General features: G+C 43.0%; 1 protein-coding gene across 6 annotated transcripts in view; it reads left to right on the top strand.

Moving 5' to 3' along the window:
* Nucleotides 1-7,812: 7,812 nt before the first annotated feature.
* SLC11A2 (solute carrier family 11 member 2) overlaps nt 7,813-26,114 on the top strand; it is a 53,046-nt gene continuing 34,744 nt past the window's right edge. The window contains exons 1-7 of one of the 6 annotated variants that reach the window (XM_047866188.1): nt 10,401-10,484; nt 12,958-13,051; nt 20,624-20,695; nt 22,620-22,768; nt 23,308-23,433; nt 24,307-24,426; nt 25,816-25,922. In XM_047866188.1, the coding sequence (XP_047722144.1) occupies nt 12,961-13,051; nt 20,624-20,695; nt 22,620-22,768; nt 23,308-23,433; nt 24,307-24,426; nt 25,816-25,922 (665 nt within the window). In that variant the 5' untranslated portion in view covers nt 10,401-10,484; nt 12,958-12,960. Of the gene's footprint in view, nt 8,534-9,769; nt 9,888-10,356; nt 10,485-12,742; nt 13,052-20,623; nt 20,696-22,619; nt 22,769-23,307; nt 23,434-24,306; nt 24,427-25,815; nt 25,923-26,114 lie in introns of those variants that run through there. The other 5 variants (XM_047866187.1, XR_007153886.1, XM_047866190.1 and 2 more) reach the window with 5 other exon arrangements.

Here is a 26,114-nt window from a genome sequence, read left to right as displayed (position 1 = left end):
TCTGACTTCTCTCACTCCCTTCCACCCTTCACACACACGTACCCCACCCCAAGCTTTTCTCTTTCAGGTGACATAACCCTTGCTAAGGATTGAGATCAGAGGAATTTTTCCTTTGTGTTAGTCCTTGGCTTTGGATAAGGGACCTTTACCCAGCAGCAGCAGGAACCACCCTCAGGAGCCACTTTGTGCCGCCTGGCACGTCCACGGCAATTAGAGCAAAAGGACAGAGGTAAGAAAATCCCTAGAAGGAAATTCTCCCCGCCCAGCTTTAGTTGGGTCACCCAGGGTCTCTGTCCCATCAGTCTTGGTATTCACTGTGCTGCATGGATCATTATCCCACCAGCACCATTTAGTGAGCTTCCGCTGGGTTCAGTTTCTATTGGGCAAAGGAAGTCCCTGCCTCAAGTCTAGGCACCTGTGCACACTCAACAAGATTCATAAATATCTTACTTAGAAGAATCAATAGTAGAAAGACTTTACGGATTTTGCAGTTAAAATTTTTTTTAACGTTTATTTATTATTGAGAGACAGACACAGAGCATGAGCAGGGGAGGGGCAGAGAGGGGGAAGACAAGAATCCGAAGCAGGCTTCAGGCTTCAAGCTGTCAGCACAGAGCCCTATGCGGGGCCCGAACCCACAAACCGCGAGATCATGACCTGAGCCGAAGTCGGATGCTTAACCGACTGAACCACCCAGGCGCCCCAGGGTTTTGCAGTTTAGTATCACTGTCCTAAAAGTCATCGATTTAATGTAGAAAAATAATTAACATGATCACATACACATGCAAATATATGTTAATAAGTGTACATGTATTGCTCCAGGGGGAAGTTATTGGCTCTGTCTCAGGATCTTTGCACTTGCTGATCCCTCTGCCTGGAAGTTCTTTCCCAGGTGCTAATCATGTGGTTTGCTTTCTCACTCTGGTCAGATTTCTGCTTCAGAGTCACCCAGTGACGTCTTCTCTAACCATCCTTTGTCAAATAATCCTTACCTCTCACCTCTGGCTCTTGCTGCTCCTTACCTTACCTTTCAAATTTATTTTTTAATGTTTATTCATTTTTGAGACAGAGAGAGACAGGGCATGAACAGGGGAGGGTCAGAGAGAGAGGGAGACACAGAATCCGAAGCAGGCTCCAGGCTCTGAGCTGTCAGCACAGAGCCCGACGCGGGGCTTGAACTCACGGACCGTGAGATCATGACCTGAGCCGAAGTCAGACGCTTAACCGACTGAGCCACCCAGGCGCCCCTCAAATTTATTTTTTAATAGAATTTATTACTTTCTCACTTATATTTCTTGACTTGTTTATTATTGGTCTCCCCCACAGAATGTAAGTTCTCTGAGAGCAGGACATTTGTATATCTTGATCATTACAATATTCCAGTGCCTTGAACAGCACTTGCACATAGTAGATCCTCGGTGCTATGTTTATTAAATAAATGAAATGAAATGGAACAAACATTCCTCTGCTGTTCTATGGTGAAGCTAAACAGAAGGAACCATGAAGTCTCTCTAAACTAATCCTATTCAGCTTTAGAAACTTGGTCATTCTGAATCTCTGTCATTCTGCATCTCTGACCCCTGGAGAAGACTCCCTACCAATCTCTTTTTCAGTTCAGATGACTCCAGTAGGGCTGACCACACCCCCTAGCTCTAATGGTCAGCTTTTGTCCCAGGCACCCCTGGGCACTGTTTTCAGCTTGGGACTTGGTTCGTGACCCAAGCTAGGTTATCAGACAGAGCCCTCCCCAACACTTTTGCCGGAACAATAGGGAAAGAGATACTCCAAGCTGTGAGGATCACATTGGCCCAGAGCAGACGGTGGCCATTGTTCCCCCATGCAAGGAGAACTTGCTTGAGAATAAAATCATTCTAGGATGGATACAGAGTCTAGAGAGAGAGAGAGAGAGAGTTAGATAAAGGCAGGTGCACAGTAGCTTGGCAATATTATCTGAGTCCTCAGATCCAGCCCTGCTTCAAGCTAGATGTGCCATTGGATTTCCCACTTAGGTGAACGATTCAGTTCCCTTTGAGCACACCAGTCTGAATGGGTTTCTGGGTGTCACTGACCATCAAAAAACAAAATGAAAATCACACCTTGTGCCCATTTAGCTGTATAATTTGTGCCCCATCAATTTTCACTTTTTAAATTTTTTTTTTTTCAACGTTTATTTATTTTGGGGACAGAGAGAGACAGAGCATGAACGGGGGAGGGGCAGAGAGAGAGGGAGACACAGAATCGGAAACAGGCTCCAGGCTCTGAGCCATCAGCCCAGAGCCTGACGCGGGGCTCGAACTCACGGACCGCGAGATCGTGACCTGGCTGAAGTCGGACGCTTAACCGACTGCGCCACCCAGGCGCCCCAATTCACTTTTTTACTGAATGACACATGCAGGTTTTTATCTAAAACTTTTGAACATTTTTATAGTTTACAAAATAATCTCGTGTGTATATAAGATTTAATTTTAATACAGTTATGTGAGGCGGGGTATATGTTGTTCTTTTAATTGGTTAAAACTGAAGCTCAAGGAATCAAGCAATTCATTCAGCATCACACAGTGAACAGCAGAGCGAGAACTCTAATGTGGGTCTTCTGGTGCTAAATCCAAGGCCTGGTCTATAGTTTTCCATCTGCTTTCTTAAGTATTTGTAGAATTTCTTCATGAATTTATTTATTTTTTGTCTCTCTTAACAGAGGAGAAGCTCACTTAATAGGACCTTGCTGTTTGCCTTGAGTCCCTCTTTTAATTCCTAGGGCAGCTTTCTGGAATGAGTGAGGTTCAGGAGTAGGGGGTTGGCTCTCACTGATCGTAAGGCTGGAGTTGGTCAGATCTGCTTTCTGTCATCAAGGAACTTGTAATCAGCTGACTGAAATAATGCATATGTATTAAAATGGTGCTTTTCCACCTTTTTTTGACTGCTACGGTAAGAAGCCACACACACATCATTAAAGTTTTACAAAGCAATACCTACCTTAGTACTTATAACATTCTTTGATATTTCCTATTTCATTAAAAAAAATTTTTTTAATGTGTACTTATTCTTGAGGTGGGGGGCAGGGGGGACAGACAGAGAGGGAGACACAGAATCCAAGGCAGGCTCCAGGCTCTGAGCTGTCAGCACAGAGCCTGACGCGGGGCTTGAACTCACAAACCGTAAGATCATGACCTGAGCCAAAGTCAGACACTCAACCGACTGAGCCACCTAGGTGCCCCAACCTATTTCATTTTTTAAAAATTCGGATTGTGACCCACTAAATTGACTTCATCATTCAGTAAGATGGATTGAGACTCAGTTTGAAAAACACTTGTACAGGTCACATATATGTAAAGTCAAATCCAAGCTAAAGTTCAAGATCACAAATGTTTATTGAGTGCTAAAGGATGTGCTAAGTATATTACTAGGTGCAGTGAACAATAAAAAAATAATGTATGTACAGCTATCTTTATGAAGCTCATACTCTACTGGCAAAAATTAGAGAATAAGCTCAAATAATTAATAAAAGGAAAAATTTGAGCCAAAAAAAAAAAAAAAGCCCTCACAAAGATTCTGGAGCAGCAGAAGTCATATCCCGTGAGAATCAGGAAAGGCTTTAAGGGAGCAGGTGGTATTTGAGTTGAGCCTTGGAAAATGGATACTAGAGGGACACGTGGGTGACTCAGTTGGTTGAATGTTCAACTCTTGATGTTGACTCAGGTCACAATCTCACGGTTTGTGGGATCGAGCCCTGCATCAGGCTCTGTGTTGGCAGCTTGGAGCCTCCTTGGATTCTTTCTTTCCCTCTCCCTCTCTCTGCCCCTCCCCTTCTCGTGCTCTCCCTCCCCCAAATACACAAACTTAAAAACAAATTTTGATAAAAAGCATTGAAAAAATGGAGACTAGAACTGTGAGTGGAGGTAACAAACGAGCCAAAAGCGTAGGGTCAGGCAAACCCGGGGTGTGTTGGGGAAAGAAAATAGGAAATTCAACTGGAAGGAAGGGTTCGCGTGGTGGAGAGGTGGAAGATGAGGTGGAAGGAGGGCTGGAACCATGGTGTGGGGGATCTTGAATGCCAGATGAAAAGTCTATTCTGTATTTAATGTGATAATGTGTGTAAAATATCCTCCACGTGGCATGAAGTGGCACTCAGTTGATGTGATCTCCTCTTTCCTTCTTTACTCTGTAGGCTATAGGAAGTTTCCAAGTGGGGAAGAGAAATAGATTGATCAGGAGGAAATTGAGGCTGTGGAGGTCAGAGCTATGGGGGCCTAAGCAGGAAGGTAGCAGTTGAAATAGAAGGGGACAACTGACCTTGCGCAGGTAGGCTACATAATTACCATTATTTTATGTAAGGGAAGATGAGGAATCCATGATAACCTTCAGTTTTCAAGTCCTAGAAACTGGGAATATAAGGAAATGGTAAGAACAACCTGGTTTGAAGAGAAAGGAGGATAGTTGGGGATATAGTAATGCTGACTTTCTAGCTGGACATGCGAGGAGAAAGTCCAAGAGGCAGGTGTAGCTCAGGGAAAGAGGGTACAGAGAGTAATGGCCTTTGGGAATCATTGTCAAGAAGGTGAAATGGTGCCATGGCTGTGAAGGGATGCTATCACAGCCTGGGACTCCTCCCCAAGGACACACCGGTGAACATGATAAAGTTCTGGCTCTCAAGGAGAAATACAAACCACAAAAGCAATTCAGTGTTATGGGAAAGGGAAGAATACAGTATAGTATATCATAGGAGTACATAGAAAACATGCCTTACTCAGATACTTGGGCTCGTGGAAGGCTTTTGGAGGAAGAAGCATTTAAAGTGAGACCTCAGTGGTGAGTAGGAATAGGCCCAGCTGAAAGATGTGTAGAGCAAGAATGTTCCAGCAGGAGCACAGCATGTGAAAAGGTGGGGAGGCAAGAAAGAACATTGGTGCATTTGGGGAACAAACGATAGAGAGAATATCCTTCAGAGGTTAGTATCATGCCCACTTATCATACCATATCAACACAAAGATTTAAGAGCGTACCCATGGTTTCCCAGCTGGCTAGACCTCAAATCCAGGTCCGTGTTACTCTTAAGAGGTTGCTCTTTCCGTTATTCCAAGCTGTCCCATAGTGTCTCTAATGCTGGGTAGGTCCCGGTATTGTTACACTGAAGTTGTAGGGATTGTGTAGAATTCGAGGACCAAGGGTTGAACCTAAGGAATGCCAACATTTAAGGAGTAGGAAGAAGAAGAAAAGTAGCAGTTGAAGAAAGTAGAGGAAGCGCGATCCAAATAGAACTGCCCAGAAAGCACAGTATGATGGAATCCGAAGACACAGAGTTGGAAGGAAGAGGAGTGGTATGACATTTCAAATGTGGTAAGAGCTCAAGAGTCTGTGGGTTCTGACCATAGATGGCCAATGATGATATTATTTAGCTAACAAGAAAGTAATTACCGGGGTAGATCACAAAGGGTGGAAAAATAAAGGAGTGTTCAGGAAGCAGAGTAAGTACTGGTCACTTTTTCAGAGACCTTGATTTTGGGTTTTACAACAGGAAGAAGTAAGAAGGGAAGCCAACTCTGTGTTGGAAGCACTACGTTTATTAGGAAGCGTTCTTGAGATCACCACGAAGGTAAGGGAAGCAAATCTGCACCGAAGGAGAAGTCAGGCTGTGAGGCAGGACGAAAGCTCAGCTGGCCTTCAGAGCTGTTCCTGGTTGGGGTGAGAGTGATGAATCTTTATGCTCCTACATAAATCAGTCATTCCGTGTGGGCTGCCTAAGAAAGAGGCATGACGTGACAGCTGAGGGCCATCTGCCAGCAGTGTGCCCACTTCAACAGCTGGGGTCATAAGTCCTTTATTCTCAAGGGGTATCCTGCCTGTGCATTCCAACATTTATCACAGCAGTAGCTTTACAAGGCTAGCAGATTCGAGGGAGGAATGTTTTTAGGGTAGTAAGACTCAACTTTGGAAATAGATACATTAACATAAACATATGCTAATCATTATTCTGTATTGCCTTGTCAGGCAATATGTCAGCCATAACATATTAAAAAGTGGGCTAATCCGTTTATGAAACACCTCCCATATAGCTGGCCTTTGTTAGCAGGTGTACAAAGATAAGATAATCACCCGTATTGAGAAGCTAACAAGTTAGTGGGAGAAGGGATGCGCCAAAACAATAACCCTATAAGAGGCTGTGCTTATCTTATTTGTGTTTATATCTGTACCACCCCATCTATGCCTGGCACACGGTAGATTCTCAGTAGGTATATACAGAATGAGCCAGTGCTAGAGTAGAGCAAAAAGTGCTTGGGTCAAAGACAGAATAGAGGGCTAATGCAGCCTGGAGGAGGCAGGGAATGCATCACGGAGGGGGATATTTTAAGGGAAGCTTAAATGATAATACCGAGTTTTCCAGGTAAGGAAGGGGAGGGGTGGGAGGAGTTAATTCCTAGCAGCTGTTTCAGGGAAAACAAAAGCATGAAAAAGAATACTTGGAGGGTGGGTCAAAGGTAAAGCATGGAAGGAAAAGTCTCCTATTTCGATAAAGGGCACGCGCGACACAAACACATATTAACATCTACCCAGAAACGAGTTGGCTACTGTGGTAATGTGGGATATTCAGGGAATTTACAAGAGATCGTTTTTTGAGCTGGAGTTGAATGAAAGGGAATTGTTTTAGGTGTACACAACAGAGGCAGAATGGTATGGTAGTTGAGCGCTGGTTCTTCAAGAACAGATCTGTGTTCAAAGCCTGGCTCATGTTTGTGACATGTTATATGTGGTGTCTGATACGGATACATAATAAGAATGCAATTAATGTCAGTGTCAGCATGACATAATGTCAGCATGAGTGGAGTGTATATACCAGGGGACCTGTTGAGTAAACAAAACAGGAGCTATGGTAGAGTCTCATTGTAAAATCCATTCCTGTTTTTGGAACTCCTAAACCAAAATAGGGCTTCTTCCTCCAACATTTTAGTTCAGGGATGATTTCATGTGTACGTATTTTCCCGGGAAGGGGGACAAATCGGTGCCCCACTCAATCTAAGGCAGCTCTGCATTGGGGAACTTGTCTGAGGTAGCACAAGGACAAGGAGCAGGGCACATTGTAATGATACGACTTTTAGCATTTGTGCGTGCCCTGGAACAAAGAGATCTTCATCTGGGATCCGGGAAAGAGATTTGTAGATCTTCTGACCCTACAGTTGTTCTGAATAGGAAGCAGAGCCACCTGCTAGAAGCCTACTTTGACCAATACGAATCCATTACTCTTTTCTTTCTTTTCCATTCTAAGACATTTCTTTCTTTTTTTTTTTTTTTCTGAAATTTATTGACAAATTGGTTTCCATACAACACCCAGTGCTCATCCCAAAAGGTGCCCTCCTCAATACCCATCACCCACCCTCTCCTCCCTCCCACCCCCCATCAACCCTCAGTTTGTTCTCAGTTTTCAACAGTCTCTTATGCTTTGGCTCTCTCCCATTCTAACCTCTTTTTTTTTTTTTCCTTCCCCTCCCCCATGGGTTCCTGCCAAGTTTCTCAGGATTAAGACATTTCTTTCTATCGCACTTATTTGCATATGTTTTTGTGGTATTAAGCAGATTTTCTTTAAAACTATGAGAAAAGTTTCTGAAGGCAGCAACTTCTTCCTCCCAGTATCCCACTTCACTCTTCTTACTTGCCCCGCCCCCATGTCTCCTTTCCACCTCTGCCTCCAGTTGGCCTACTAAACTATTTGCCAGAGGCATGATTTCCTCATTCTTTCAATTCTCCTTCTCCCAGATTGAGAAATTCTGGGCTTGCTCTGGATTTTTTTACAGTCTCAGGTTTTCGTTTTTGTTTTTTCTTTTTCTTTTCCAGCAGATGCCCCAGTCCTGGGTTCGCATGTCTTTGTTGTCAGCCTGTGGATCACTGATTGACCAGCCTGAGTCAGCGGGTCCCTCAGATCCCAAGGGACAGACTGGGCGGTGCTTTTACCCACACCGTGAGACTCCTTATGATTGCATCAGTGCTGCACGTACCTATGGAAAATACTAGTGGACTGTCAGGCTTGGGGTTAATTGGTTTCAGCTAACACCTTATGGGAGCAGAGTCCTTGTGCACATGCTGCCGTGGTACAAGTGCCCTAACTAGCTTCACAGCAAGGGGAGTGGCATCCTGAAGGAAAGCAATTCCTTTGACTCCACCCCTTTCATCCACTGCCACTCACAGATTGGCCTCCAGCTCCTGCCCGGTGGATCAAAGACGAAATCTTAGAATACACGTTTTCAAACTCAATTAATTGTTCATTAATATCCGGGAGTGGCAGATATACGATGCTTCCCTTTTCATGGCAGGTCAAAGATGAAATTTGATTATGCTTTGAAGGGTGTGGTTTGCCTCTTGAAATTCCCGGCAGTGTCTTTACCAACGTGGTGTTGCCCAGAGCAGCCCAAATGCCCTTATCTAACCAAGGGAGGCGCACTTGTCTGCATATATACAGGCAGGAGCCAACACTCGGAAAAGTCAAATCCAGCCTGCACAATGAAGAAGCAACCTAAGAAGGATGAAGCTCCACACTGTGAGCTCAGTAAGTAGCCAGCAACCATGCGGAAGCCCAAAGAGGTTGCTTAGCTGAGCAGACCCGTTAGGGGGACATGAATGGCTCCAGCCATATTACTTTCTAGTTGCAGCAGAAGTTCCCACAGGAAAGGTTCTGGTCTGGAAGGACTTCATCAAGCCTTTCTGAAAACTACCCAGAGGTGTTGGAGAGAGATTCTCAGAACTAATTTGTGCATTTTCTTTTTCTCTCTAGGGGAAGTTCTGTATGGAAACCAGCCTGTACCAGAGTAACTGAGGATACTCAGCCCAGTTTTTTTGTCCCTGAGATTTTTACTTTGTACTTGATTTGGAGTTTTCTTTTTGCAGTTCATTCTCCTTCCTCCTCTCTTGGACTCTTTTTACTATCTAATAAAATTTTCTCCTAGCAGTTTTTTTTACGTGGAGAAAGAAGTTGGAGGGGTTTGTGCTTCTTTTCCTCTCTAAGCCTACAATTTGGTTAGATAAGCCTGGTTATCTTCAACGTAAGCTGTAGGGGGGTGTCTAAGAATGTTACTGGAAGCTCTAAAGGGCATTGTAGAAAATGAGGGTGGCTCGTCAGACAATTTTTCTTCCCTCTAAAGCACCACTAGTCTGGCTATCATCTTCAGGGAAAGGCTGGCGTTGTGAGGTTGGGGCTGGGGCGGGATCGCTTTTAGGTAGGCAGAGATAAAGCTTGGGGGAAGAAGCGAACCAGCCGGGTAGGATGGAGGAAAACAATTCATTACAGAAGCTTGGGAGTGGGGCATCTGATGCGGTGGAACTGGCTGTACTAGCTGATGTCTCGCGATTCCTCCCGGGTGTGGGTTGCTTTCGGTGAAGCAGCAGATACTATGGTGTATGGTGTATGGTGAAGCAGCAGATACTATGGAGCATATGGTCCTGCCAGGTTGGCTAAACTTTATGGAGTGGAGCTGTACCTCGCTGAACAAAGTCTCCAGAAAAAAAAGGGGCTTGACTGCCAGTATCTAATGTGAGGCAGCGGCTAACTGAGGTAGGAAATTGATCTGACCCGGGACTGGGCGCAGGGCCGCCGGAGCCCCTACATCCACACTCAGTTGAGCACGGCTCGCGCCCGCAATGGCTCGGCGAGAAACAGCTCCAGCCCAGGCCGTCGTCGCCCCGCCTCCAGCCTGACCCTGGGGTGGGCGGACCCTCGGGACGCCCTCAGCTGGCCACGCGCGCCGGCAGCTACCGGGAATACGAGGAGTCCAGCCAATAGGAATGTGCAACTGCGGTCCTATCGGCCAATCGCGGGGCGTGTAGGGGGTTGGCCGGCTTGGCGCTAGCTCCCGGGATATGGAGCGGCCAGCGCGAGGGCATCCTGTCTGGTGGCTGCGGAACCGGTAAGGCCACCGGAGGGCGAGGTCAGGGGTCACGCGGCCGCACCAGTTTCCCCAAGCCGGCCGGGAGGGCGCGGGGGTGGGCCAGGGAGCAGGCGCCGGGGCCAGTATGGGGCACGCGGGGCGCCATGCGGGACGGCGAGGGGCGGTGCGGGCAGGGAGGGTCTGAGGCGCGGGGGGCCAGACAGAGCCGCCTTATTCGAAGGAAGACAGAGGGGGGTGCGGGGGGTGGGGGCAGGGAGCGAACGCCTGAGGTTGTGGGGGCCTCGTCCCTTCCCCGCCGCGGCCTAGGCGAAATGGCCGAACCCCCGGCTGGACCTGCCGCCGCGCCGGAACCCGTGATCCAGGGTGCGCTGACCCGCTTCACGCCGCAGAGGAGGCGACGGGCACAGGGCAAGGTCCCCGCAGCCGCCTTCTTATCTGCGGAGCCCTGGGGCCGCGCCCGTTCCCTGGGCCTCCCGCCGCTCCTCTTCAACAATAAAGATCACTTTAGTGCAGCCGACATCCGTGGAGCGCCTTCGAGTGAAGGGCCTGGGCAGGCCGCTGAGTACTCGCGTGTAGATTGGTTTTAGGGCTCTTTGTGCCGCTTCCTGGCTCCAGGTACTTTTATAGGGGGCACACGGTATGGAAGTGGGGTGGATGCTCTCCGACTGTTCGGTTTCTTGTGTCCCTGCTTTTAAAGCTGCGATATTCCGTCTTTGGATTCCTTTCCACTCCCCCCCTCCCCCGCGCCCCAATTCCCCGACTCATGTACCAGACGATTTCAAAGAGCATCATTAGGGAAGAAGTTGAGGAACCTGGGCTTGAGTTTTCCTGTGTGTAAAATGAGCATATTTTCATATTGTCTGTTGCTTTCAGAAGAGTGCTGCGAAGTTAAGGGAACGCGGCATATCTTTAAAGTGGAAGGCAAAAGCAGAAATTCTGTGGAAGGAGAAGCAAGGGCAAATGGGCTTCCAGAAACTTTTGCTGGCCATTATTTTAGTGAATATCGGTGAAACCGGGGGATACTGTTGACCGTGACTCCTGTGAATGGAAGGCCCACCAGTTTGCACCACTTCTTGGCTGTGTAAATCTTTGAGCAAGTTGCTTAGCCTCCTGGTTCATTTGTCTCCAGGAACTTAAAATGAGAATTGATAATATAAATTTTACAGGGTTGTTAGTGAGTATAAAATAAGTTGATACAGATGAAGTGCTTAGTTCTTGGCGTGTAGGAATTTTTATTACTTACACGTGCCTTCTTTCCGCTAAAGATTCCCGTCTAAAGAATTCTGATCTTATAACTTACCCTTTGCTCAGAATCGTGTGAGCCTATTGTGAATGAATCCTTAGGCCCTTGTTTTCCATCCCTGGTGTTAACGTTGACCTGAAGGTATAGTATAATTCCGGGTGATTAGAGGCTTCCTACTGGGTGTTTACTGTATCATTAAATAAGGTTGGAAACTATCACTATACTAGATATGGCTGTGATAGCTGTGTTGAGTAAACGAAGCCTCAGAACTTTTTGGGCTGTTTAGTTTTTCATTGGAAAATACTTCATTGACAGTCTTGGCCCAGGCACGGTTTATTTTGGATCCACTACCAAAAAGGCCATGATTGCAGTATACTTGGTTTCTCATGTTTCCGGGATGGCTGTGGGACTTCGGAGGGGAATTTCTGGGCAGCCTGGCAACACTTCTTGTTAATGAATGGGGAAGCTTGGTATGAATCTAATCTTACTTTACTGTTAGGAAATCCGCAGTGGTTCCTTGGATTACTCTACAGAGCAACTACTAAGCAGTTTTAGTTCAGTTTTGACTCAGTGACGTCAAGGTTAGAGGTTAGAGAACAGTATCCATAAAGTAGCATCTTTTGGGTGGGTGCTGTGGAGTGAAAGGCGTCTTTATTCCTTGTCTCCTCCCCATGTACATAAATACAGTCTGCTGACAGATTTATACCCTTTCCATGAGCTTAAAAGTCTCTTTTTTTTAAAATTTCTTTTTAATGTTTATTTGTTTATTTTGAGAGGGGAGAGGGACAGAGAGAGAGAGAGGGAGACAGAATCCCAAGCAGGCTCTACTCCAGAGCCCGATGCAGGGCCCAAATTCACGAACTGTGAGATCGTGACCTGAGCTGAAATCGAGAGTCAGACACTTGATTTTAGGGCCACCCAGGTGCCCCTAAAAGTCTCTCCTAAGTTCTCACGGTGTTATCTGGAAGGCACTAATGGAAGACTGTTTTGTCTTCCAATTCTCCCCTTCCATGAAAGCTGCTCTTTACACACATAGCATAATCACAAAATGAGAAACTCCGAATTTGTGAAAAAGAGTATGCTGTCCCGATTTGGCTGAAGTACGGATGGTATACGTTCAGTTTTTTAGCTTTGGAATGAGACAGTTTAGTACTTCTGTAGGGTTGAAAGTTGGATGTGGGTTTGGTGAGGGTAGAGGACGGTGTCTTCTCGAAACCTCTTTACTTGTGCTTGAGTAAGGAGGAAAGGGAGTGGCATCTTCAAAGAGTTGAGTGTTTAAGGCAGAAAAGGAAGCCTTTTGCTCTAATGTTGTTGTCATCCTTACCATCTGAGTCTCTGTGGTCTGAATAAAATATTTTGGAAAAGAAGGCAGGGAGCATTTGAATGTGCAGAATATAAGGCTTTGGAAAAGCTAGACCCCTTTTGTCTCATCAGATGCTATTCATTCTTTTGATAATTTAACAAACAGATATTTAACAAATGACATTTTGGGGCCCCTGGAGACACAAAGAAAGACCCTTCAGACATCATCAGGGACATCATGGATAACATACAACATTGTTTGTATTATAAACTATAATAAAATGGGAATGAAATATAAAATAGTTGGCCAGGAATGATAGAAGATATACTTATCATCTAGTTCCTCTTCCACTTTTAATTTTAAGGCTGAAGTCGCTTATATTTTTTAATGTGAAGACCAAAGTTTCCAGTAAAACCTTGAATTGGGAAGTTGGGGTTCTTAGTCTTGTCTTTATGCTTATTGCTGGTAGGTGATCTTGTTTGGGTTATTTTTGTTTTGGTCCCATTAATCGCTAGTAATCAAGTGACTGCTAAAACCCCTAGGTAATGAAAGGAGAAGGCTGCAAGTTAATGATTAAAATTTTAAACAAGTTCCAAAGAGCAAAAGGAGGCAGGTGTGCAGCTGGAGAATCTTGTAGTAAGTGTTATTTGTCTGTACATATAATTTTTCTTTACTTTAAGAAAAGACGTGTTGAGGAAAATATGTACTCAAATTGTTAAGGCCAGGCTACGTCCGAGGGGCCAGAATGTGTCATTGGAATGAATGAATTGAATGTAGTCTAGTAATAATCATTCTTCACATTTGCCAGAGGAAAATGACTCATGCAAGTGTGAGGGCAAAACATTTTTTCTGAGGCATGAGTGGGTATAGGCTTATTTAATACTGACCTTCTTATTTCAATATAAAGGGGTGTTTGAAATTGTACAGAGCGTAGAGTTGCAGGATAGATGCGTCAGGCTGGGAGGCCAGGTTGGTTCCCCCAAAGGGAAATGCACTGCTGTTTACTTCTGGTTAGGAAGAAATCAGAGGAAGCTCTCTGTGTGAGAATTGGGAGGAACAAAGACCCAGCTACAGTCTCTAGAGGTAAGACTTCAGGGACCCTGACTTGTGAGCATAGAGGTTTGAAAGCTGGTTAACCCTCAGCAATGAGCAGAGAAAGTGTTCTGTCTAGTAGGTATCAGGTCCTTCTAATTCTGAAGTCTCTGGTTGATGAGTGATATATTTTTTGAAAGATCAGTACTTCTGGACAGCCTGGCCACATTTCTCCCAGCTGTTATCATCTTTGACACCCAGGCAGCCAGTTTCATTATCTTTCTCCCCATTTCTTACTCCCTCTCTCCTTGCTGCTTAACATTTTTTTTCTTCTTTTTTTTTTTTTTATCATTCAGTGTTCTCAATGTCATGTTTTTCTTTCAACTGTAAAACAGATTCTCAGAAGTCCAGCTCAAGTGAGAAACAGCAAACTTGATGTTGAGTTGAAATTGTGGTTCTCTGGGAGACTAAGCAAGATTATCCCAATTTTGAGATTATTACTACAGTATACAAAGTCAGTAGAATGAAAAACAGTCCACACTGGTATCTTAATATTAGGCCATCGTGCCAGAGTGAGAAAGAGACACACACATACAGAAGCCCTGATGCGTATTAAGCACATTGTACAATAAGAGTACTGTTTGTACTTTGTGAACTGGGTGTGTTTCTGTGGCTTTGGCTGAAGACATTGTAATATGAAGACATTCTCTACTTAGGTAGTGAGGATTAGAGTTTTCAGGCCTTTTCTTAAACTAACACCACAGGGACTTTTCACTTTTCCTTCACAGAAGTAGGTGTAATCAGTCTCAACCTGTCTTTTCTTCATTTTATCATTTTCTATCAAATTCATTTTCATAACAGAAAAATAGGAGGCACTTACATCTAAATTTAAAAAATTCTAAACTTTGTATCCTCAAGAATAATTTAGAAATTCACAAGGCTTTTTAAAAATTAATTATCAGGGCGCCTGGGTGGCTCAGTCGGTTGGCGTCCGACTTCGGCTCAGGTCATGATCTCGCGGTCCGTGAGTTCGAGCCCCGCGTCGGGCTCTGTGCTGACAGCTCGGAGCCTGGAGCCTGTTTCGGATTCTGTGTCTCCCTCTCTCTCTGACCTTCCCCCATTCATGCTCTGTCTCTCTCTGTCTCAAAAATGAATAAACGTTAAAAAAAAATTAATTATCATAGTTGACATATAATGTTACATTAGAGTCAGGTGTACAACATAGTGATTTGACAATTCTGTACATTATGGGACACTTCCCATGGTACATGGAGTTCCCATTTGCCACCGTGAAATGTTATTACAGTATTGTTGACTATATTCCCTATGCTTTCCTTTTCATTTCCATGACTTATTTATTTTAAAATTGGAAGTTTGTACTTTTTTTTTTTTTTTGAGAGAGAGAGAGAGGGAGGGAGAGAATTGGGGCTCACCCTAAGCAGGGCTCAAGCTCACCAGTGCAGGACTTGAACTCAGAAACCATGAGATCATGACCTGAGATGAAGTCAGATGCTTAATGGACTGACTCACCCAGCCACCTGGAAGTTTGTACCTCTTAATCCCCATTACCTATTTTGCCCATCTTCCCTCACACCTCCACTCAGGTAACCATCCGTTTGGTCTCTGTATTTAAGAGATTGTTCATTTGTTTGTTTTGCTTTTTAAATTCCACATATAAGTGAAATCATATGGTATTTGTCTTTCCCTCTTTGACATATTTCACTTAGCATAATACCCTCTAGGTGCTATGTTATGCTATGTTATGTTACTCCTTACATGGGCTTTGGTGGGGGTCTTGGGGCAGCACCTGTGGTCTAAATCAGGGTGGGAGGAGCGCCTAGGTTGCTCAGTCAGTTGAGCATCGACCTCAGCTCAGGTCATGATCTCACGGTTTGTGGGTTTGAGCCCCACATCACGCTCTGTGCTGACAGCTCAGAGCCTGGAGCCTGCTTCGGATTCTGTGTCTCCCTCTCTCTCTGCCCCTCCCCTTCTCATGCTCTGTCTTTCTCTCTCTCTCTCTCTCTCTCTCTCTCTCCGAAATAAACATTTTTAAAAAATTAAAAAAATAAAAATAAAAAATAAATCAGGGTGGGGATGTTCAGTCCTTCCATGCTTTGCAAAAGCGATTCCTGACTACCTTGTGAATTTTGCCAGTCAGCTTTAAACATTCCTGTTCACATTTATTTAGCCAGTTGCTTCCATATAAACGCTTTTGGTTCCCTCTATGAGAGTTTGTTGCCTTCTTAATGCTGTCTTTGATTTTATTTATATAGGGGAGAGGAGGGGAGGTAAAAAGGGATGAATTAGAGGAATGTTCAAAAACATTACTCTCTAAACTTTACAATTAATTTTAGGGAGACTTTTGCAATATTGAACACTACTCTGAAATCGGTGAAATAGTTTGTATGTATGTATTTATTTATGTTTGTTTATTTTTGAGAGAGAGAGAGAGAGCAAGTGAGGAGTGGGAGCAGGGGAGGTCCAAAGAGAGAGGGAGACACAGAATCCGAAGCAGGCTCCAGGCTCTGGGCTGTCAGCGTAGAGCTCAAACCCACAAACCGTGAAATCATGACCTGAGCTGAAGTCAGATGCTTAACTGACTGAGCCACCCAGGTGCCCAGGTTTATTTATTTATTCTGAGAGAGGGAGTTTGTGCACCAGCAGGGGAGGGTCAGAGAGAGAGGGAGAAAGAGAGAGAATCCCAAGCAGGCTCCGCACTGTCAGTGTGGAGCCCAATTTATGGCCGGTTCCATCTCAGGAACCATGAGATCATGACCTGAGCTGAAACCAAGAGTCAGATATTTAACCAGCTGAGCCACCCAGGCGCCCCTTAACTTACATGTTTTTTAACATTCAGTATTTCATACTTTCTTGGGGGCAATTTAAAAACAGATTTGGGCTATCTAAATTGTTCTTTAAAAAATTAACTGTTCTTCCAGAGTTCTTGTGAATGCTAAGAGAACACATGAGATAATGTTAATTAGATGTTCAGAATTGATTATGGCTAGTATGTGTTTGGGGGGATACCCAAATTAAGGAGTCAGGAAACTCCTGACAAGGCAGCTTCTAATTTTTGCATTCAAGTGAAATTCCCGATTCATAATTTCAGAGCATGGCTGTTTGGGCACTAAGACAAAGTAGTAATAAGTTAAGCTCAAGATAGTATATTATATGCCTGCCAGCTGGACAGCTGCAGATCTCTGATTATCCATTACAGAAGTTTTGTCAGACAGAGTTCATCTACACATTCTGAAAGTATTTGTTTGGGAGCTGAGTGAATCCATAGGACTTTTGCATTAAAAAATAAATAAATGGTACAAGTACATGACAAAATGATTTTTTTTAAAGTGCAAAATGGTATATGGTGTATATTCAGTGAGAGGTCTTCCTTTCACCTGACCTTGTTTGTACTTCCCTACTCCTTCATCTTGGGGACAGCATTATTAGTTTTTGGTATCTCCTTGAGAGATAGTCCATACATGTACGTATGTATATTATCATCCCTCCTCTTTTTTTCTTCTTGCCATATAAATGATTCCATACTGTCTATAAATTGGATTTTTTACTTGAAAACATATCTTGGAGATTGTCTCCTATCAGTACAGTTAGATATGCTCTCTTATAATAGCTGCATGGCATTCTATCCTGTGAATGTACATAGTCTATTTAACCAGTCTTTGACTGATATCAAGGTTGTTTTTAGTCTATTGATACTACAAACAGCATTACAGGAAATTTCCTTGCACATACTTCCTTGTATGAGTGTTTCTCTAGGATACATTCTTAGAAACAGAATTGCTGGGTCAAAGGGTGCTTTTAATGTTTGAGACAGAAAATGTAATTTTATTAGCCTTTTTATCTTGTAAAACATTTGTTTGAAAGTAATCTCTGTGGGGCTTGATCTCACGTGGGGCTTGAACTCATGACCCCAATGTGGCACTTGAACTCATGACCCCGAGATCAAGAGTCACATGGCTCTATTGCTCTACCGACTGAGCCAGCCGGGCACCCCACTTGTAAACATTCTTACACCTTTTTTTGTCTTGGAAGAGAGAGTGGGTACACACAAGTTGGAGAGGGGTAGAGGGAGAGAGAGAATCCCAAGCAGGCTCCATGCTCAGTGAGGAGCCTGACATGGGGCTTTATCTCACGACCCCAGGATTATGACCTGAGCTGAAATCAAGAGTTGGACACTCAACCGACTGAGCCATCCAGGCACCTCATTCTTACAACTTTTGATAAGGAATGGGATAAAACAGTTTATAGTACATGTATCCAGGAGTGCCATTTTTTCTGTTGTTGCTGTTTGACAGGAGGAAACTTACTGGCTTTGGAAGAAGGTGACGCTTTATGGTTGAGGGTGAGCTAGAATATTATCAAAGGTATATTAATCATAATTACCAAGTATTGCTGGATTGATTCTGGTTGCTTATATTTCAACTTGATCTTTTTATTAATGTAGTTAAATGACTGAAATGATCTGGTGGCATAGTCCTAGGGAGGAAAACTGTCTTAATATTAACTCAGTGCTTCCATACGAGTCTTAAATTTTCATGGAGATTTAAATACCAAGCATAACTGACCTTCTCTATTCCCTGCTCTTGTTATGTTCTGTAGACACTGGAAACAGTGGAACTTCTAGTTTGTTAACTGAAAGTTTTGATGAGAAAGATGGAATCTATAATCGCTTTTCCTTTCTTAAAATAATACATTCCTGAGATTTCAGAGAGAAGGTCAGACTTCTTGTATCTTATTGGCTCTGTATGTAATTAGTATAGGAATAGTCCCTTAGAATACAAATAACAATTGTAAAAAATTTTATCACGAAATATTTCTGTCTAAAATTATTTATCACCTTTGTAGACTGTAGGCTTGGGGAAAAACACAGTACTATCTGAATTGTTTGTTCTCAGAATTTGAAAGCTTATTTTGGGGAGAAAATTTCACCAGATGCATTAAACAATTCTGTGCCTTAAAGAGGCTCTCAGTCATCACTATAAAAGTAATCTAATTTAGTCAGTTCTTGGTGAGTGGGGCCACACTGGAAGAAAGTTGAGTTATTCTTGATAATAACATAATACATAATAAAATATTAATAACATAATTTTAAGTAATAATAATGTTCTCAGAGTTGATCAAAGTATAAAGAAGGGCTCTTTACCTCACACCAAGTGGCCCAAAACCTTTTCCCGTAAGAGCCATAGTCCCAAAGCTGATTTGCAGTGCCTGATTTATGATGGGTTAGGATAACCTGATAACCTAGCTTCTTAGAATTCTATGTAAAATAAAAAGGCTCTGGATGGGTCCAAAGGGCTGTGCTGTGATTGGAATCCAAGTGGCTACTGCTACTCTGAGTGGTCAGCTATGTAAATCTCATTTAGATGAGGTGCTAAAGAGGGTTTGAATATCATCAGTATTACTGGCATCTGTTGGCTGGTTTTTCGACATCTGGTGTCTTAAAACCTGATAGGAGGGACATGGCTAGTTGTCCATTGCAACAAAATACTTGATATTGGTGATTATAGAGGTAAAAGATTATGTTTTCCAAATTAGTAAGTGGTAGTATGTTTTACATCGGGAAGATAGATGAAACCTAAAACCCTTCAGGTCTGAATTCTGTAATTCTTTAAAATAGGTACAGAATATGTTGGTAGATAGATTATGTAAAAAAGAAAGTAGAGGAATGTTCAGATAGGAACAAGGGACAAGAGAGATGAAGACTTTATACAGTAAAAGATATCTAAGGAGAGGCTTTATAACTTTTTAGGAGGATAGTTTTTATTGGGATTTAAGTGGGGGTTAGGGTTAACAATAAATATTGCCTTAGTGGCTGGGTGGCTCAGTTGGTTGAGTGGCCGACTTTGGCTCAGGTCGTGATCTTGCGGTTTGTGAGTTCGAGCCCCGTGTCAGTCTCTGCTCACCGCTCGGAGCCTGGAGCCTGCTTCGGATTCTGTATCTCTCTCTCTCTCTCTCTCTCTCTCTCTCTCTCTCTCTGCCCCTCCCCTGCTCATGCTCTCTCTCTGTCTCAGAAATAAACATTAAAAAAATTTTTTTTAAAAACAATAAATATTGCCTTGTCTTTCTCCTTCTAAATTTGAAATCAACTGAGAAATAAATTCCTTAATCAGCAGATCAAAATGTTAAAAAATCATCCTGATTGGTGGGGTTGACTGGAGAATACTCCATAGATCTGTGGCTAGATGAGCTTACTACCATCTTCCCCTCTCCCCAGTTAAACTTAACCCAACAGGATGCTGGACCTCTGGGACAACCACTCATCCCGCTGTCCCCTGACCCCCACCTGGGCCTTGCAGGCCAGAGAGAAGTTCTGGCATCCTGCAGACTGTGCCTACTCCTCCTGGTACCTCATCTTTCCCTGAGAGCCCAAGAAGGGAAGGCCATGGTGATTAGTTTCTGCTCCCGGTTGTTGAAGGGTTAGGGAATGAGAAATGTCGTAGAAGTCTCTCTCTCCTCAGGGAAATATGAGCCTGGGGAATAATGGCCCTCCTTTTCTCCCCCCTTCTCAGAAAATTGAAGCATGAGCTTAAATTGTTTCCTAGATCAAAAAGGGTTACAGATCTTTGTCCTTTGGGGCGTCTGCGTGGCTCAGTTGGTTAAACGTCCGACTTCAGCTCAGGTCATGATCTCATCGTCCATGAGTTCGAGCCCCACGTCGGGCTCTGTGCTGACAGCTCCGAGCCTGGAACCTGCTTCAGATTCTGTGTCTCCCTCTCTCTCTGACCCTCCCCCGTTCATTCTCTGTCTCTTTCTGTCTCAAAAATAAGTAAACATTAAAAAAAATTAAAATAAAAAACTTGTAAAAGGCAGGGGGACCAATCTGGTTTTAAATATTTGAGTTAATCTGGAAGCAAAGGGCAGAAACTGGGGAATCGCCTAGCAGCCTCTCTGTGGATGCTTATTAAAAGGTATTTGCCTACTTCCCTGAAACACCTTTTGCTTCAGTTTGGCTTAGAAGTCTTATTAGCAAGACTTTTATATTTTTATTAAATATCTCAATCATACTCTGAAAACTAATTATTTTCTAGGTTATCTAATTCAGTAGAAGGATTAATTCTTTTCATATAATACGGGATCAGTTGTACAGAGTAACAAAATGCTGGTTCTAAACTTTTAGTTTGTTCTTGCTGATTCCTCTCTTCCTTTTCTCCATTTCAGAATCCTATTCTAAGAACTTGGACACTCAGTCATCCACCATGGTATTGGGTCCTGAACAGAAGATGCCAGATGGTAATTTACAGCTTTGTGTTATTGTCTGATTTTTATTTGGAACTAAGTTTATTTTTTTTATTTTAATTTTTTTAATGCTTATTTTTGAAAGAGAGAGAGAGAGAGACAAAGCATGAATGGGAGAGGGGCAGAAAGAGAGGGAGACACACAATCTGAAGCAGGCTCCAGGCTCTGAGCTGTCAGCACAGAGCCCGATGAGGGACTCGAACCCACGAATCATGAGATCATGACCTGAGCTGAAGTCAGACGCTTAACCAATTGAGCCACCCAGGCGCCCTGGAATTAGGTTTAAATCAGTAACAGAAATTGACCATATTTTCCTTCTTGTCATCTGTGGTAACAAGAACTGTCCTTAACTCAGCTTCCCTAGCCAACAGTATCATCACAGAGACCTGCTCCAATCAGGTCCGATCCAGTCACCATCTGCTAATTTAGGCTGTAAATGAAAATTGGTTTATAACTAGAGAGATCTGTCTCCTGTCTTATTTCCAATTCTGAGATGAGCCAAGATTAGCTACAAGTTTGGTTTCTATAGCAGTAATGCTTGCAAGGGCAGTATTAATCACAGACCTGGCATAAAATTCTTTAGAATGCTTTGGCTTTTCACAGCACTGCAGATACTTAACGTGAGGAGCAATAAAATACCGAGCAAGCACCTTAAACTGTGTATTCCATTAGAGCTTCTTGAGTGCTCTAATCCTTCCGAATTCTAAATGTCCCCTTTAGAATTTTCATTCCTTTTCTTTAAATATCTTCATTAATTCAGGGCCACTTCACCTCAGTGGGTCAGCTCCTTATAGAAAGAAAGCTTTTGTTTTTCTAATTGGAGGTTGCAAGGATTTCTTGGAAACCCTAACATTAGAGAGCTCTGTGGTTCAAAATAGCCATTTGATGGCTACCAAACTAGGCTTTGTGTCCTTCTGGCAGATTAGCCCTTTTCTTCCAGACCCTCCCCTTCCCAGCACTTAAGATTAACTGAGAAATGCAGGACTCAGGGAAACACTGATTACCAGTCTAAGATGAGACCTCCTATCACAAGGATGCCCACACCCCGTGACCCAAAGGTCTTCACTGCAGACTGTAGTCAGGAGGCAAAGGGTTCCTGCTTGGTGGCTTTCCTGCAGGTTCAGATTTTAGCTTGAACTGTGGCAGGATTTTTCAACTTCCACATTTATTGAGAAGCCTGACAGAGGTATAATGTCCAAGGATGATTCTTTGAGTAAGTCCTACCAAATGATGGGTTGGAGACAGAACTAGACAGACTTGGTTCCTTTCTTCTAAAAGTTAAGATTTTAGGTTTTACCAGCCTGGGAATGTTATATTTTGAGCCCTAGACATCCGTGTTTTTAGAAGAAAATGAAGTGGTTCTAAAAATTGCTACCTGGGAATATAGAAGTGTGAAAGTAGGAAAACCATTGCAAGATGAGCGTTAAAACTGATCTAGAGCTGAGTGACTGGGGAAGAGGGGTGAGAGGGAGCTTTGTTACCATAAGCTTTTTTTATTTCCTGAGTTTCCATCCCTGTGAATATATCGCCTATTAAAGAATTCATTTATTTTGGGCGCCTGGGTGGCTCAGTAGTTAAGCATTTGACTCTGGACTTTGACTCAGGTCATGATCTCATGGTTCGTGAGTTTGAGCCCTGCATTGGGCTCTGTGCTGCCAGCATGGAGCCTGCTTGAGGTTCTCTCTCTCACTCTCTTTCTCTGCCCCTCCCCCCCTGGTGCTCTCTTTCTCAAAATAAATAAACTTTTAAGAAAGGAATTAGTTTATTAAAAATATAAATAAAATATTAGAAATAAATTGAGTAGAGTCCGCTTGGTCTTGTGCATTTAGGTATTAAAAGATTTAATTTAAAAGTTACTAAGGATGAGTTGTCAGTGTATTATGTTCATTTTCATTTCTTCTCAAATTTGTTAATTTAGATGATGCTTCTGGAGACCATGGGGACCCTGCCAGTCTTGGTACCCTCAACCCTGCCTATAGTAACTCATCTCTTTCCCAGTCCACTGGGCACTCACAGGAGCCCTTCACCACCTACTTTGATGAGAAGATTGCCATTCCTGAAGAGGAGGTTAGTGACAAATCTTTGGAGGAAAACTTTATTTAGAGAAAACTTAGGAGTGAAAAGTCTGTTGGATAACTCAAGATTAATGGCCTCACATCTAATTTTGGCAAGCAGTCTCTGAAGACAGCTTTTGTAATCAGAATAAGTAGAAACTGATTGGGAAAATGAGGGCCTTGAAAAACAGTTGCCACGTTGACCTAGTGAATATTTTTTGATCTAGAAGTATGAATTTCATGTTCTTTTTTTTTACAGTGTCCCATTTGGGTAGTGATTGGGCATAGGGGTACTGATAGTTTTAGACTGAGAGGCTGATTGATGGAAAGAACAGGTAAAGAAAGGGCTCCTATTTGGACAGAGAAGAGGTAGCTTATTGATAAGAAGTGGGTAACATGGAAGTTGAACTTGGACGCACGCAGTGTCCAACATCCTAAGTCTTTCGATCTTATGAAGCTCATATTGTTGTTTTATATGTAACAAAATAACAGATAAATTAGATCAGTAATTTGGAGGTGGTAATTCTTTTGATGTCTTCCTCTCTCGTGTAGTATTCTTGTTTTAGCTTTCGTAAACTCTGGGCTTTCACGGGACCGGGCTTTCTTATGAGTATTGCCTACTTGGATCCAGGAAACATCGAGTCTGATTTGCAGTCTGGAGCAGTGGCTGGATTTAAGGTGAATATCTGGTCTTACCCCTGTCCCTTTTAAACACACAGTACACCCTCACATCCTTTCCCCGTACAATGCCTGTCGGATGTCAGCCTCAGGAGTTACATGCAAATACTTCATTGACAGTAATGCTTAGGTGAAAAGTACTTTCCACCATCTGCTTTTTTTTTTTTTTTTTAATGTTTATTTATTTTTGAGAAAATGTGAGTGGGTGAGGGGCAGAGAGAGAGGGACAAAGGATCTGAAGCATACTCCTCACTGAACAGCAGTGAGCTCAATGTGGGGCTTAAACTCAAGAACTGTGAGATCATGACCTGAGCTGAAGTTGGATGCTCAACTGATTGAGTCACCCTTCTGTTTTTTTTTTTTTAATTTATTAAAAAAATTTTTTTAATGTTTATTTATTTTTGAGAGAGAGAGAGAGAGCGCCAGCGGAGGAGGGCAGAGAGAGAGGGAGACACAATCCAAAGCAGGCTCCAAGCTCTGAGCTGTCTGCAGTGAGCCCCATGTGGGGCTGAAACTCACGAACCTTGAGATCATGTACTGTGCCAGAGTCGGATGCTTAACTGACCAAGCCACCCAGGTGCCCCTTAATTTATTTTGGACACATACTTGGTTTTAAATTTTTGTTTTGTTTTATCTACTCCACATAGTTTCCTTGAACAAAGGAGAAACTGTAGGTGGGAGAAACTAAGACTCAGAAAGGTATGAGGTGACCTAGCAGGTTATGTACAGAACCTGATACAGAACTCAGGTCATTTGATTCTGGATCTGGGCTCTTTCCTGAATGTTGTATTTCTCATTCATGTTGCTAAACAGCCAAACAAAAACACCCCAGTTGTCTAATGAGTGTTATGATGGGATTTTGTTCTTTTCTAGTTGCTCTGGGTTCTTCTGTTGGCCACCATGGTGGGGCTCCTACTCCAGCGCCTTGCAGCTAGACTGGGAGTGGTCACGGGGTTGCATCTTGCTGAAGTGTGTCACCGTCAGTATCCCAGGGTGAGCAATGTAGTGTGCTGTTTGTTACTCATCTCATAGGAACCTGTGTGTCTGGTGATACTTGCTGGCCTGAGGGCTTGGCAGTCAGGGGCCCTGAGGATGAGTCCCAAGGAATATTATTTAGTTCCTCTTGCTGCCAACCCATATTTCTCTACTCCTTCAGAATTTAACTTGAGATTCGCTTTTTGCCAGAAAGCTTCCTTTGAAAAACTCAGTTTGCATAAATACCTGCCATTCGTTCTGCCTTCTGGCATCTTGCAATGCCCAGCCCATGGAGGGGTGGGAGTGCTCTAAGCACTTTGAGTCATACGTCTTTATTACTATCATACATATTTTCTTTTTTGATTGACTTTGTCATCAATTTGAAAAATAAGGTTTTTCATTTTACTTTACTATATGTAGCAGGATCTTTGGATTTGTTAATAATTATTTTTCAATTTACCATGACCCTGGAGGTTATACTGTCTTCTGCAGCTTTTTTCTGGACATTTTGGCCCTTTCTCACTGGTATCTAAGGCAGGAATGGACTCTGTGTCTGGAAGATAGTTTTAACCTAGGTTCATCTTTAGATAAGATACTGATCTGCCTCTGGTTTGTCCTAAATGTTTAATCTCCTTTCATGGCTGTGAGAAACTATCTGTATCTGCCTTATTTCCCCATATATGCTTCTCAAAAAAGCCATGGTAATTTATAATTTCTTGTAGCTTCTTTTTCTTCATGTATCTTAACAGTTGTTTTTTGTGACAATTTTTTTGTATAGTCAATACCTGAAGATGTTTTTTTTTTTTTTCTTGACCTCTGCTAGCCAGTATTAACTAAATTTGTCTTTGAGCTGGATTATTTGACCAGATTAGTTTCCTCTTATATGCCACTCAATTCCAATCAGTTCACCCTAAGTCCCTTTACATGTCTGTCCTTTTTCACTTGCTTGTGTATTATTATTACATTAAGGATGACCCCAGCCTTTTCATTTTTGTTTTGTCTCTTTAGCCACGGTCAAGATATTTTCTCTTGTGGTCATTTTCTGTTCTCTCCTGAACAACATTTTGACCATATGAGCATCCTCATCTTCCCCTAAAACTTTTAAGTTTGTTTTTAGGCGGGAAATTAAGTGGAAATTAATGAATGGAAATTCTGTTCCTCTCTTGAGTGGAAGGGAAAGAGAAAAAATTAGGATCAGCCCTTGCCCTGACCTCGGCTCATAGGTTCTACCACGTAGAAACACCCTTGCTTTCTCCAGCGCGGGGCCACAGTGCAGTAGTCCATCCCTAGACTGGAAGCTTATAAAGGACTGTGGATGGGTCAGTGCCAGATGCGAATTCCAAACTCTAAGGAAAGTTCTTAGAAATGATTAATTAGAACCATGTCTTTCTGCTGTTTGGTATTTAGGTCCCACGAATTATCCTATGGCTGATGGTGGAGTTGGCTATCATTGGCTCAGATATGCAAGAAGTTATTGGCTCAGCCATTGCCATCAATCTCCTGTCTGTAGGAAGGTGAGGGGGTTTTCCTCCAGAGAGTAATATTTTGCTAAATTTCAAAACAAATGTAAAAACCACCCAACTCATTTTCAGTTTTCAAGATTCAACTTGAGTATTATTTTTTCTGTGGAGCCTTTCTGGAGCCACCTTCTCTCCCAGCAGCCTGTAGGCTCTATATGTCCCATGTTCTCATGTTGGGTTATACAT

This window comes from Prionailurus viverrinus, chromosome B4, assembly GCF_022837055.1.
Source record: "Prionailurus viverrinus isolate Anna chromosome B4, UM_Priviv_1.0, whole genome shotgun sequence".
NCBI lineage: Eukaryota > Metazoa > Chordata > Mammalia > Carnivora > Felidae > Prionailurus > Prionailurus viverrinus.
The sequence above is the reverse complement of the archived record's forward strand: the minus strand, read 5'-3'. Positions and strand labels throughout refer to the sequence as shown.